At 49.8% G+C, this 15,363-nt stretch overlaps 1 protein-coding gene and 1 long non-coding RNA gene across 3 annotated transcripts in view; one reads left to right on the top strand and one right to left on the bottom strand.

Moving 5' to 3' along the window:
* The window catches only part of samd12 (sterile alpha motif domain containing 12), a 169,282-nt gene extending 155,253 nt beyond the window's left edge, over positions 1-14,029 (top strand). For both annotated transcript variants that reach the window (XM_056297924.1, XM_056297923.1), the window contains exon 5: positions 13,921-14,029. In XM_056297924.1, coding sequence (XP_056153899.1) covers positions 13,921-13,952 — 32 coding nt within the window. In that variant the 3' untranslated portion in view covers positions 13,953-14,029. The remainder of the gene's footprint in view (positions 1-13,920) is intronic.
* The window catches only part of LOC130128289 (uncharacterized), a 166,051-nt gene that overhangs the window by 100,163 nt on the left and 50,525 nt on the right, over positions 1-15,363 (bottom strand). The window lies entirely within an intron of this gene.

Raw genomic sequence — 15,363 nt, 5'->3', positions numbered from 1 at the left:
AGGACGCACCAGCCTGTTGCCTAAGTTATAGCCCAGATGCTATACCTGCCGCTGCCCAACCGCACACTACTTCAGGTTGGCCGTGAGCCCCGCCCACCTCAGAGTCAAGCATCGCTGCCACCTGCTGCATATGCTGCCCCCAGCTGCTACTGTGGATCAGGGGCGCAACGAGGGGCGGGTGCAGAGGGTGCAATGCACACAGGTGCTGCATCAGTGGGGGCGACAAAAGTACAATGTACAGTAAACCATTTCTGGTTATAGGCCTGTTTGTTTTTTAAAAGTTTAATATTCATAAATATTATTACTTAGATGAGAATTTTGGATTAGAATATATAGTTACATGTTATATATATTATTTTTTTTGCGTACGGTCTTTTTGCGCCCCTGCTGATGCCGCGCCTGTGTGCATTGCACCCTTTGCACCCCCCCTCGTTGCGCCCCTGCTGTGGATGATCACATCATCCAAGTAGGTGGCAGCATATGCAAGTGTGCGGCCGCAGTACCTGGTCCATGAGGTGTTGAAACATAGCTAGAGCCCCAAACAGTCCCGAACAGAAGTGTCACAAACTGGTACAAACCGTCCAATGTAGAGAAAGCCATTTTTTCCCTGGACTCTGGTGACAAGGGAAACTGACAGTAGCCCTTGGTCAGATCCAGTGTAGTGAAAAAGCAAGCAGAGCCGAGCCGGTCCTGGAGTTCGTTGACCCGCAGCGTTTGATAGACATCGAACTTTGACACACTGTTCACCTTGTGGTAGTCTACGCAGAACCGTATAGACCCATCGGACTTAGGTACGAGGACAATGGGGATACACCGGTCACTGCTAGACTCCTCTATTACCCCCATTTCCAGCATGGCCTTGACTTCTGCTCGAACAGTTTTCTTTTTGTGTTTGGGCAACCGGTATGGATGTGAGCGCACTGTCACACCTGGCAATGTCGCTTTGCGGTGTTTTATAAGGTTTGTGCATCCTGGCAGGGGGGAGAACACATCAGCAAACCGCTGTTGCAATGTGGCAAGCTCTGCTCTCTGGCAGGGCGAGGGATGGTTCTCACAATGGAGGGAGGTAGGATTGGTAGAGTTTTGTACCTCCGGCCCCAACTCATCTCTCCCTGATACCACCATGACCAGAGAAACCAGGACCGCCTCTCACCATGTTTTCAGGAGATTGAGGTGGTAAATCTGTGTTGTGCCTCCCCTGTCATTACGCACCTCATAGTCAACATCCCCCACCCACTGTGTGGCTACGATGGGGTCCTTGCCATTTGGCGAGTAATTAATTTGGGGCTTGACATTGGAAGTAATACAAGGAATTTGTCTCCCAGTGGAAACTGACGTAGTCGCGCTCCTCTGTTATACAGGCATTGCTGCCGTTCTTTGGCCTGGAGCAAATTCTCCTGTGATAGCTACCCTAGTGTGTGGAGTTTTGCTCTCAGGTCCAGGACGTATTGTACCTCGGTTTTACTGGTGCTCTGACCACTCTACCATCTTTTTTTTAAATAATTCCAACACCCCTCTCGGCATTCTGAGAAATAACAATTTGAAGGGGCAAAACACCGTGGAGGCCTGGGGCATCTCCTGCACTGCAAATAACAGAGGAGTCAACCATTTATCCCAATCATGACTATCTTTGTGCACTAACTTACAAATAATGTTTTTTAGCATTTTATTAAATCTCTCTGCGAGCTTGTCTTTCTGGGCGTGATGCACAGTCATTGGACTGATTTTACACCCAATAATTCATACAGTTTGTGTAGTGTGCATGACATAAATGACGTGCCCTGGTCCTTCAGAATCTCTTTCAGGATTCCAATATGGGAGATTAATTGAAACAGTGCCTGCACAACACTTTTAGCGGAGATGTTGCGCAATGGCACAGTTTCGGGATAGCATGTTTCATAATCCACATGTGCTCCAACCTAATGGCCCAACAAGGTCCATGGTAATAATTTGAGTGGGACCTCAACTAATGGTAACGGGCACAATGGCACTTTCCGGGTGGCCGGTAGGTTCACCACTGATGCACATCGCTGTGAATGCTCAACCAGTTGAATCGAGCCATTGTCCAGTCGAGTTTTTTATAATATCTGAGGTGACCTGCCATAGGGGTGTGATGAGCCGCTGAGAAGATCCGTTCCCGATGGCTTTTCGGCAGTAAAAGTTGAGTGTTGTCTACCCCGGTTTGAGTGTTGCAACTCACTCAATACAGCCGGTGTCTAATGAGTGCGAAGTAGGGATGAGCGAGTGGGACGTTCAGGTACACCTGCTGACCATCGATAGTCATTACACGGTTGAAGGCAAAGCTTAGTGTATCATCTCGAGTCTGTTTGAGGGGAAAGTCTTCCGTCAGACAGACCACTGGGGCCACTGTGGACTCCCCTCACATGGCTCGGATGAACTCACGTCACCACTTAGTACCACTCACCACTCACACCTCCCTTGCTGTTACTCTCATGGCCCCACTATCTCCCTAACTGCCCTATCAAACCCCGGTCAATCCGAGCCTAATAAAAGGGGCCATGACAGGCGGGAACTCACCACTGTCTTGACTTTATGCTTTTCCCCCCGATGTTTGATTTCATCGGGGGGATAGTTGGTGCACACACCAACTATCTACCCATGACACCAATGCCCCGGGTCAAACCAGGCTTTGATGGATCAGGGTCTGATTGCAGCCTGTATCCACCAAATCCTGATATATACCCCCTGCATACGCCCCGGCACACGGTATCTCATGTCTGGACCAGGCGAAGGGGCTGATGGGCCAAGAACCCGGACCACCTGCCCTACCTCTGTTAAAGGGCACTCCTTCTGCCAGTGGCCTGGCTTCCCGCACCTCCAGCACTCCTGGCCCGGCATTCAAGGTGCCCCTTGTGGGTCCGGGAGGGAAAATACTGAAGCTGGGCCCTGTGGATTAAGAAAGGCGGAGGGCTTAGTACGGGGATGAGGTATAGAGGTTATCTGTTTCTGAGTGGAGATGTGTGTGGGTGTGCGTGTGGAAGTGAAGGTGCTCCTGTCTCCTCCTCGGGGCCAGGATTTGGCAGACAGCAAGCGCCAACTTGGAATCCTTGCCACGTCGGTCCCAGACGGGAAGGTTGGGTGGTCCTCCGCTAAAGCGACAGCTTTGTCCAGGTCCTCAGGATGGTGGCACTGGACCAGTCGGCTGTTCCAGGTGAAAGGCAGGCGACAAACTGTTAAGTGCCACTTGCTGGAGGAGGTAGTTGATATCATCCAGGTCTTGACGCAGCCACCATCTCACCATGTGGAGGAGCTGCTGCACCAGAATGAAGGGATGGCTGGCATCCTCCAGGGTGAGTGTCCTAGACCTCTGGCGTGAGCCCCACCCAGTCCAGGACTGCTCACCTGATGATGTGGTAGTCCCCCTGGGAGGAGGCTGGTAGGCTGTGCATAGCGGCTTGTGCCTCCCTGGTTAGCAGGGAGACTGCGTGCACAGCATATTCCTCCTCCGACAACCCACATGCTGATGTCATCCTCTCGAATATATCAAGGAAAGCCTCAGGTTCGTCAACGGCTGTCATCTTGGGGAGGGCGGTCTGCAGCTGATGGGTTGGTGAAGTGGCCAGATTACCCCTGTGGGCAGTTGGAGGGGAGCGCAGCAGCTCCCTGAGGAGACCCCGGTCTTCGGCCTGTGGAGCGGCCATTACCAGCAGGGCTTGGGTCTGGTTGTGGAGAGCCTGCTTATGTTGGTGCTGCATCCTGGCATGGCTCTCCTGGACGTTGGTGAGCCGGTTTAGGGCTCGTCCTAGCGGAGACTGACGACTAACTTCCTTGCTGCCTTCCTTCCATCCGATAGCACCCGTACGTGCCACCACTGTGACAAAACTGAGGTCACTGGAGGGGGTTTGGATGGAAAAGCGGAAATGGTTTAGGCAGGGACACTAGGTTCATTTAATATGTTTATCTCTCTCTCTCTTCTCCGCACAGGCCCGTACGGCTCGGGTGCTGGAGCTGCTGCCTTGTTCTCTTCTTTCAGAGTGGCGTCTGGCTCCCTTTTTGTGTCTCTCCAATCGTCTTGTGTTCCGCCTGTCCTCGTCAGTGTCAGTCCAGGACCCAGCTTCACAACAGTATATAAGCATAGCCTGGTAATTAGGCACACCTGAGGCTTATCGCTCATCAGCCTCCGTACCAACAGAAACCACTGCTCCCTCGCTCCACTTCCAACTGCCGCTAAAGCGCAACCCACTACCACAGTCACCACATGAGAAAGGATAAGGATGCCGTCAGAGACGATGGAGACATCGAGAGAATGCAGGAACACACCAGATGAAATTAAAAAACATTTAACAGAAAGGGGATGTCTTTGCGTTGCTGTTGTTTCAGCAGTGTACAAATTGTAACTCCCCTGTTTGTAATTTTGCTGACAGAATGCCATTAAAAGTGGTAAAATGCCTCGCAGAATATCTTCTCCCGTCTGTTTCGAACTCGGCGAGGAATTATTGTAGCATTTCAACAGGAGGCAATATTGAGTTGCCACCGTGTCGCCATGGAAATGTTTGTTGCTTGGCAGAGGCTCAGAGGCGGAGATAGAGGAATAAGATCCCATTACCACGGCGACACTGGAATATGAGAGTTGTCAACGTGTCACTGCCATGGCACCGTGTGAGGTCATCATTATTCACCAGCAGCCCTCAAGGTTGCAAAGGCAAGACGGAGTGAAACCGAGAGAGGGAGAGAGCGAGAACGAGGGAGAGAAAGTGCTGAGTCCAAAACATTGTGATTCCTTCCTCATTGCAAGCCCCACTTTCCTTGCTCCCACCACCTACATCACCGCTGTCCTCCCAGCTGTTGAGTCATCACATTTCCGCTGAAAATGAGATTCGCTGTACCACGAAGACTGATGATCCCCCTTTAACCTTAGCTACTGAAGCACTTTTCCTTTTCCAAAATAGCAACGGAGCCTTTTTGTCTTTGCTCTTTGAAGGCCTCTCATATCTTGTGTTTAAGAGCTGTTGACTTTGAACGTGCCCCATTCAAGCCTTGATAGGCTGCTGTATCAGCCCTGTGACTTGAGGGGATCTTTTTCTTCAAGTATGCTCAAAGTACCCCCTCAACAGACATATCCCGAGGGTGCTCTGCAGAGAGCGAGAGATTTCCTTTTTTTTTTTTTTAATTCCCCTCGAACGGTAGTATATCACTGGTGCGGAGGGAGGCTCGCTGGCTACGCATCAGGAAAGCAGCGTTTTCTATGTAATGGCTGTAATGTATGGCAGATTCAGACGCACTACATGGCTTCATGATTTTTTTTTGACACATCTTCATGGGGAGCAGGCGATTAAGAGAAAGAAAGATCAAACGTCGTAAGAAACTATCCCGGCTATACTGCAGAGTAAGGAAGAAGAAAAAAAAACATAATTTACAGAGCGAGAGAGACAATCTCATTGAGAGACAGACAGAGAGAACTATTCTCCGCGAGCACAATGGCGGATTGCGTACTCTAGCTAAATAAATTATCAGAGGGGTCTATTTTTAAGCTGAAGTGTAAATGCAGTAATCCTCGGAGCAGGAGCCGCGAAGAGCCAGCACAGAGAAGCCACATCGGGGAATACACGCTCCCTTTATCTCCCCCACCCAACCACCTCTTTCTCCACCTCTTCTCTCTCACACACACACACACACACACACACACACATTCTCCACTACACACATCAATGCTTCGTCCCGGCACCTCTATCTTTTCTCGCTTTATTCATTTTCCGTTCCTCCGTTCATCTTTTTCCTCCACCTCCTCCTCCCCTTTCTTTTCTCCCCTGCCTTTCATATGTTAAAAGCTGCCTTTCTGTGCCAGTGTATTTTGCTTATCGCAGAGGCCTCGGCGGGGACACCACAGACTTCTATTGTCGTCAACAATAACAGGCCTATGAACAAGACGGGGAGGGGAAACATGTAAGTGGCACGCAAAGCAGCGGCAGTCAGAGGATATTAGGCCGAACCGGGTCATTCTGCAACTTGCAAAACAAATCACTCTTCGCCCATGTATAATGCATTGGCCTGAAAGTTTTATAGCCTGGTCCTGGTGGGAGAACGTTGCCAGGCCCGGGGAAAGTTCCTCCAAGAAAAGCTGCAGTTTGCTTGGCGGCGCTGCACTGTTTCGGTATGGGCGAGGAGACCCCTCCTCTGCCGCTGTTTAATAGCACATAATGGGCCGTCGTTAATCACTGGCGCAGGCTGAGGCTTTACAAGGTTAATGACGGCATAGGCGAGCTCTCGACTGTGTCCCAGTCCTCAGGTATTTATCAGTGTCAGGAAAAACCTGTGAGCTCGTGCATAGCTCATAGCTAGCTTTCACTCTCTCTCTCTCTCTCTCTCTCTCTCTCTCTCTCTCTCTCTCTCTCTCTCTCTCTCTCTCTCTCTCTCTCTCTCCCGTGGGTGTGTGTGTGTGTGTCTTTCTATCCGTCGCTGTCCCCAGCTGTCTCTTTGGCATGTTTTTATTATCTCTCTTGTTTTTTCCCCCCACTCTATCGCTCTCGCTCTCTTCCCCCACTTCTGTCCCTGTTGCTCGTCCTCTGACTATCTGTCACTCTGTTCCTCCCCTCCCCCCTAGCTCTCACGCTCTCCTACTCGCTCACACACACTCTCGCTCGGCGACAAGATACCCAAAGTACAAGCCAAGATGCAGCATCCACCAGCGTAGATACTGCGTGGCTTCAAGTAGAGATTTAGATTTGCAAATAAATCGTCATTAAATAACTTGCACCGCAAATGTGCCCCACCCATACCACCCGCTTATTTGGTCAGCCGGGGGAAACGGTTTTACAGCTAACTTTTAATCTACAGTGTAAAATGCAATACTGAGGCTGTACCTTGGGATTTTTGTGAAAAATACCCGAGCTTCAATCATGCTTTATAGCCGGAAACAGTATAGTTCTTCCCCAAGCCCAGACTAATTGCCTCGCCTGTGTAATTGTGTTTTCTTGTTTAACACCATCAAACATCTAAAGGCTTTTGGCAGTTTTCACACAAGCATGCACACTTTCTGCCATGCACACACAGACCCACACATGCACACACACAGCAGGTGCATACATGCACTTGCGCACACACACACACACACACACACACACACACACACACACACACACACACACACACACACGCATGCATCCATGCATGCACACATTACTTCACGAGATGGGTTTGATTTTACTGCTGTACTTCTCCTTCTTTGCATCATCTCCTTTAAACCCCGGGGGCCATGTCAGCTTTATGTCAGGGATGATATCCTGATATGATAAAGCAGCAAACTCTAGAAATGGTAGCGAACAATTTACAAGGGTCTCTTGCTGAGCAGGCAAAGGAAGCAGAAATGTGGAGGCAGGCTCTGTCGTGCGTGATTCAGTGTGTGTGTGTGTGTGTGTGTGTGTGTGTGTGTGTGTGTGTGTGTGTGTGTGTGTGTGTGTGTGTGTGTGTGTGTGTGTGTGTGTGCGTGCATACTTGCATACTCTTATATCTCTGTGTGTTTCTGTGTGTGCTGGTGGGGTGAGCTGTGACAAAAAGGCAGCGTGACACAAGTTAGAATACAAAAAACACAAGCACTTTGAGAGGCGCTATCTCCCTTTCTCTGCTGCTCTGCATAAAACAGACTTATTTGCTTAACCTCACTGGGTTACGCTGATGAGGAGTTTTGTTTCTGAGAGCGCGACTGGGAGAGGAAAACTTCCTGTCAGTTGTTTATGTTGCTGAAATCAGGGCAGGAAAAGACGGAAACTCGCTAGCTGGGAGCCACAGGAATAAGATGACCTATTTTGAACACACACGCAGGAGGCAAGGCTGTCTCTAAACCCTATCCGAGAGCCACAGAGGTTCAAAACAATATGGCGCCGCGTGGCTTGTGTTTCCCAGCTACCGAACTTGCCCCAGCGTCCAAACTTGCATCAGTCAGCTAAGCCTGCGTCCTGTGTCCGAGTTGAACCCGAGGACCTCTTCAATTTCACCAGCTATATCTGCCGCAGCGACCCTGTGAGTCGACTGTATAGAGGATGGACCTTTGGGTGGGCGGGTGTTGTGACAGACTTGAAATAAATCAATACCTAAATCAATATCAGGCATCCCCCCTTTAAGTGGAGAGTATTTACCTCCTGGCCTTTCCTGACAATACACTGTTGGAAAGGTTATCACCAGCCAGACAGCGGCCATGCCCAGCATACTTCTATATTAGTGTAGCGCTCGCAGGAGATCTGTTGAAGAACCAAGGAACAATAAGACACCGTCCAGTAGACCAAACCCCTGTCTAGTAAAGTCCCCACAGTAAAATCAGAGCCAGATGTGTTTTCAAAGTCCTCAAAGAAATCCAAATATATCAAAGCCTTTTGGATCCCCCCCCCCTTTTCTCCCTAATTGTACTTGGCCAATTACCCCACTCTTCCGAGCCGCCCTGGTCGCTGCTCCACCCCCTCTGCTGATCCGGGGAGGGCTGCAAACTACCACATGCCTCCTCCGATACATGTGGAGTCGCCAGCTGCTTCTTTTCACCTGACAGTGAGGAGTTTCGCCAGGGGGACGTGGCGCATGGGAGGATCACTCTACCCCCCCCCAGTTCCCCCTCCCCCCTCCCGAACAGGTGCCCCGACCGACCAGAGGAGGTGCTAGTGCAGCAACTAGGACACATACCCACATCTGGCTTCCCCACCCGCAGACACGGCCAATTGTGTCTGTAGGGATGCTCGACCGAGCCGGAGGTAACACGCAGATTTGAACCGGCGATCCCCATGTTGGTAGGCAACGCAATAGACCGCTAAGCTACCTATAAGTAATCAGGTCGAAGGGCACTTTTTGTTGTCGAGGCGGAGTCGTCACAGTCAGGTTGTCCCAACACAGACTGGACTTTTCACCCCATTATTCTTTTTCCCGGTTTTCTGTGGGGATCTGTGTCCATCTCCTACGTAGAGTTTGCAGCGTACACATACACACCACAATACACGAGTCAAGAGCGGAGAGACTCCTCTCTGCAGGATTTTCCCTCCAACTGTTTGATACAGTGGGGAGACTCTTTGGCCTGCCAGACAGGGACCTATCGCCCTGGCATGGCCCTCAATGCTGACTGGAGTCAGGTTTTCTTGAACCGGGTTTCCTCCTCTCACTGCCCACCTTGTATGAACTGCAGCGTTTCTACTGCGAGATAGGGCTCGGCGCCGTACCTCTTGACCGACCGGCGTCTCTCAGCCTCAACCCCGAAATCCTCATCTGCCAACAACCGACAAATTAAGATGAATACCGACAATAATAAGGGGTCGTCTTATTCATGATAGAGCGACACAGTGTTTGCTGATGCAGCGCAAACTAAAGGCGACGCATGAATTAAAAGTGAGGCTCAGGACGTTTTTGGTTTTTACCGATTTTCACCAAAAAATACCCGGATTTTTTTAAAAGGAGCAGATCGGTTTAAACACTGATATAATCCTGCATTTAAAAAAAAAAAAAAAAAAAAAAAACAGAAAACGCTGAGTCTTGATTATAAGGGGCCGACTCTGGAATAACTAAAAACAACTTACGTCTATGGATAAAGACCCCCCCCTTCAAAAATCTCCTGTCTGGGAAGTACCTCAACAACCCCTCCCCCAGTGACACGTCAACACAGTCCCAGCCGCAAACTTAAAAAGACCAAAGTGGTGCATCTTCACGGGCGCTCCATGTTCTCTCTGCAAGACGCAAGGCGATGGTGGTGGGCAGCGGGGGAGGGGGGGTTAGCTGTGCCCGGGTACTGAGGTATGCTCTGATTTTATAAGCAAGGCCGGTCCGATTAAATATGCACGGGCGAGAGCAACGGTGAGAGAGAGAGAGAGAGAGAGAGGCCAGGAGAGAAAGATGAAATGGCAGGAAGAGAAAACAGAGGAGGGATTGAATAAATAACCTCCCCCTCCCCCTCCCTCCCTCCATCAGCGATCCTCTCCTCCTTCTGAGCTGCTGAGGATTCTGCCGTTTGAGTACCTGTTTCAGAGGCTGCTACGTCTGTTAATACTAGCAAATCGGATTCATCATCTATCTCGGTGGCAAGGGATCTGCAGCCAACGTGGGCCGCCGTTTGTATTCTGCGTGTGTGTGTGTGTGTGTGTGTGTGTGTGTGTGTGTGTTTGCATGCACACGAGTGTGAGCAAGCGAGAGCGAGTGTGTAAATTACACTGTGGAACAGAACATTAATAATAGATCAACTCTGCCTTTGTTTGGGAGGTGGATGTGATGAGGTGGCCTTGTAATTGGTTAGTTTAATAACTGGAGACGAGCAGAATGTTCACTTCTTCACACACACACACACACACACACACACACACACACACACACACACACACACACACAGTTTCATATCACAGCATTCCCTGGTGTGAAACGTGCAGGCAGAGACACCGTCTTCTTTTAATTCTTGCTCGTGTGTTTGAGCGCACACACCCCCCCCCCCCACATGTTCCATGTGCATGTGTGTCAGGGCAGCAGTCACACGCTGACCTGTTTAATTTGGGTTTGGCAGATTATAGTAATTACGTTAAAGAATAGACTTCAAAGTCATTTCCAGAGTAATTTCCTCTCTTCTGTCCTTGAAGATGGCGACAGCGCTGAGGAGCGGTCACCCCCCTCTCTGTGCCGGTTTTTTTTTCTAAACCACTATTGTTTGACTTTCATCGCAGCTTTCCAAATATGTTTGTATTGAAACTAAAGAGCTTGTAAGTCTGCAAAGCACCCCGGTGTTTTCTCTGTGGTCTTGTAGGGTTTTGTCACAAGACTAGTCGGAGTGACGATCAGAGAGGAGCCAAATGCAACTTGACACCGACATCGTTTAGAAGCGCGGTGTCGCTGAACTCCGCTACACCTCTGGGGCTGCTCTCTGCTCCTAGTTACCACGACCTCCGCTTGTCAACATGACAGAGAGGAGTGTATGTGTGTGTTCTCCTGGATCGCCACCTTGCCGTTGTGGAGAAGCTTGCGTGTACCAATGATCTCAAGAGCTATGCCATCCGGGGCTTGGCTACTTGTAGGGTCACCAAGGCGGACAGGTCAAGGGGGAGGTTCAAGACGAAGCGCGATCCAACAAAGACCTCAACCGTGGAACTGGTGGAAGATGCCTCCAGGTCACAACAGCAGTGAAGGTGGATGCAGGCTGCAACAGAGGGTGGTCTCCAATCGTTTTGGTTCTCCATGCCATTGGACTCTGACCACCCCCTGCCAAGGACCGTGTGGTGGCTGCAGGTGCATCAGCCATCCATCCATCCGTTATCCAAGCCGCTTATCCTAATTAGGGTCGCGGGATGCTGGAGCCTATCCCAGCAGTCATTGGGTAGCAGGTGGGGAGACACCCTGGACAGGCCGCCAGTCCATCACAGGGCCAACATATTCAAAACTAGGGACAATTAAGTATGGCCGATTCACCTGACCTACATGTATTTGGACGGTGGGAGGAAACCGGAGCACCCGGGGGACACCCACACAGACACGGGGAGAACATGCAAACTCCACACCGAGGACGACCTGGGATGACCCCCAAGGTTGGACTACCCCAGGGTTCGAGCCCAGCACCTTCTTGATGTGAGGCGACCATGCTAACCACTGTGCCACCGTGCCGCCAGTGCCTACCCTAAGTATTAGGCTAAAACAGATCAGCCACTCCACGAAAACAGCTGTCATGCGCAGGTGTCCTACCATTATGCGACTCCAGGATCGGCCTCTATGCCCACCTGAGGACCCTCACCCAGAGGGAGGATGGTCATACTCGACCCCGAGTGACCACTGATAGTGTGGTTTTTTATCCTGACGGGGGCCCAGCATACTCAAAATGTTAGTACAATTAGAAACTACTTGGTGTTATTTGTGGACTAGGATTAGGTTTAGGACTGGGGTTACAACTGTGGTTATGGTTAGGTCTGCCAATAGGCCTAGTATTAAAATTAGGTATTAGAATTAGACAGGTTAGGGGTTAAGGGTTATCTTAAATGTGGGCTGTTTGTGGATCATCATCATCATCATCATCATCATCGTCTCATTCAGGGGCTTAGGGTAATGGTTGGGGTTGTAGGTAGAATTAGGGACAGGTTTAGGGTTAGGGTTAATCTTAGGGTTGTGTGAATTGTTTGTCTGTTGATCGGTGTGTGTTGAATGATCGTTGACATTGATTGTATTTACCGCTGGCTATGCAACAAGTTGCCCCTCGGGGATAATAAAGATTAGCTTGACCTTGAGAGAAGCGGGCCTCTTACTCTGTCAGAAACTTCCAGGTCCCACAAGACTGAAGAAAAACAAGACTGTGTGTGTGTGTGTGTGTGTGTGTGTGTGTGTGTGTGTGTGTGTGTGTGTGTCTACCCGGATATATCTCCCTGAATGTGCCGTATGAATCTGTATAGTATGTCTCTGTCCAGCTACTTAAGCACCCTTGACATTGACATGAAAGCGTGCATCTGTGGCTACATACACAAAACAATCACACTTAATTGTGCGCGAGAACAGATAGCCAAGCCTCGGCTATTGTTTGTGCGCTCCAGGGAGCGTGGAAGGGATTGGTGGAATCTCCTGAATATGCTGACAGCTTGTCAAGGTCCTCCTACCATTGTAATGAATTTCAGCCTATTGTGTACCAAGTCCCAAAGCACCCATAAGCCCTGGCGCTAATACAGCCAGCAAGCAGGAGGAATGTGTGTAGGCTGACATGGTGTTTGTAGTCACGCAGTTTGATGCAAAACAGTGTTTGTTGGTAATAACAACGAATTTCATGTGGAAGAATCTCCGCCTGTGCGTTGCACGCCTGTGTATGTTTGTGTGTGCGTGCTGTAAGTGCGTGAGAGACTTTGTGCATGCATGTGTTTATGTGTTGGTGTTTGCATGTGTGCGTGCATGCATGTGTTTAGGTGTTGGTGTTTGCATGTGTGCGTGCATGCATGTGTTTAGGTGTTGGTGTTTGCATGTGTGCGTGCATGCATGTGTATGAATGGGCGTGTGAATCTGTATATATCTGCACATCTCACATGATGTGTACACATATATGTGTGTGTACGTGTTTGCATGCAAGTCTGGGTGTGCATATTTACATGCAACTGTTCACATGTTGGCGTGTGAGTGCTCATGCATATTTATGTGTGTGTGTGTGTGTGTGTGTGAGTCTGTGCACACTTGTTTGAATGTGTGCCATCAGAAAGGATGCTGGCATATGTCTTGGATGCCTCGTCATCACAAACTCTGACTGGACTCTAAATGTCATGTGTCTCACTCTGCCTTTGAAATTCTCTCGCGTGTGTACTTGCGTGTGTGTGTGTGTGTGTGTGTGCGTGCGTGCGTGCGTGCACGTGTGTGGCGCGTGCATGCAGATGTGTTTGACAGACACACTGCTGCCGACCACCTCCCTTTGTGCTTTGCCTGCGAGCCCAGTGATGCCCACACCGTTGAATTTCTCCTGCCATTTTGTAATTATGTCTCCTCTCTTTTCATTCTTCTTCCTCCCTCACTCTTTTTATCCCCTCGGTTTCTCTTATCTCCCCCTCTCTGCTGTTTTTCTAATCCCCCCCCCCCCCCCAATTCATTTTTATGCCTCACTGTGCCCATGCTTGTTATCTTGGCCTTTTCTCTTCTTTTTTTTTCCTGCTTGATCTCAACTTCTTAATTTCCTCTCTCATCTCCATCACTCTGCTCCCCCCCATCTCTCATCTCCATCACTCTGCTCCCCCCCCCCATCTCTCATCTTCACCACCCCCCCCACTGCACGGCTGCTGTCCTTCTCAACCTGGTTTCCAATCACATCTCCATACATCGCCTGTTACTTTTCTCACCTGCTCCCCCCCTCCCGTTTTCCCGCATCTTACACTTGTCCATGTTTCCCTGCTCTCCATTTCTGTTTTTGTTTTTTTTGCATTTCTCCTTTTCCATCTCTCCCCCTTTTCCCCTTCTCCCCTCTTCCCACTCTCCTATTTCTCTCTGTCTGTTCTGCAGCCTCCCTGGAGTGTGATCCGTCTTCACCGTAGCCTGCCCCCCGGCGGGACGGCGGGACACCCTCAGACCTTCCACTTTCCATGAAGACCCACAGTGTGTAACAACAAACCCCCCCCTCTCCACCGACAGACCACCGATCACAGCATCCGGTTCCCGGCCCGCGCTGTCTTACCTCAGCTTCTCCAGCGTCTCATATCTGGAGGATAACTCGACCTTTTAAAGTCAAGTCAGATGTATTTGTTCAGCCCCAGATCACAATTTAATCCCAGGGGGCTTTACAATCACACAATTCTGTGCAGTGTGCGACACCCCCTATCACTGGACCCTCGATTCAGATGAGGCGAAACTCCACAGAACAAAACCTTGCCAGGACAAAAAAAAAAGAAGAAGAAGAAGAAGAAGAAGATAGGGGAAACCTCAGGAGGAGCATCGGAGGAAGGATCCATCTTCCAGGACGGATAGTGATGCAACAGCTGCCGGGTGGACAGACTAGATTTGATAACAGGTTGACAATAACCACTGGATGAGGCACCGAATGAGTACACACAATACGAAACGGTGCAGGATATTTTCAGTCGATACATACGTCATAGCGAAATAAGTAAAACCTAATGAAACTTAATCCCAACCAGTCCACAAAAAAGAAAAGAAAAGAAAAGAAAAGAAAAGAAAAAGCTCCACAGCTTCCCTGATGTTTCAACTTGTTGTCTCCTCACAATCCAAATAACACCTGACAGCACCCGGGAGACAGCGGTGTTTTCATTACATGGGTCTTGTATGCAGCCTTCTAGGACCTTTCCAGTGAAATTTCCATCGGACCTGTCCAGCTGTCCAAAATCCCTTCTCCCCGCCCCCTCTCCCCCTTTAGAAGCAGACCAACAAAAAAATCCCCCCCACACCCCCTTACACACAGGATTTAACTGACGGCAAGCATCAAAAAAGCGCGGCTGGTTTTCCTGACAGCGTTTAAGCACAAAGGTATTCCCTACACAGCCAGTGTCTCACAACACCCCCCCAAAAAAAGATAAAAAAGTTATGCGAGCAATGGTTTGCCTTTAGGGAACTCGGTGCAGGACAACTTCCTCGTCCCATGTGATTCTTATGAAGAACTTTGGCGCAAGACAAACAAAAACAACAACAACAACCTTCATCCTTAATGACTGATGTGAAATGGGATGAGTAAAACCGTGTGTGTGTGTGTGTGTGTGTGTGCATTCTCCTGGCTCAGTCTCGGACTCAAACGTCCGTGTTGGTCTCCGTTTGTCGTACGGTAGCTCCTCCAGTGCAGCGCTTTGCCGCGTGACCCGTCCTGTGCATACCCTCATGATACTTAAGTGAGTCGGGGTCTACCCTCCCGGGGACTTTAAGCAGCGACATCATGATGACTTTGAGTAAACCACATCCCTAAGGCACCTCTCCCCCCCTCATTTAGCCCCATGTCTT

This window comes from Lampris incognitus, chromosome 18 (genome assembly GCF_029633865.1).
Source record: "Lampris incognitus isolate fLamInc1 chromosome 18, fLamInc1.hap2, whole genome shotgun sequence".
Lineage (NCBI taxonomy): Eukaryota > Metazoa > Chordata > Actinopteri > Lampriformes > Lampridae > Lampris > Lampris incognitus.
This window is presented reverse-complemented; position numbering and strand designations above follow the sequence as displayed.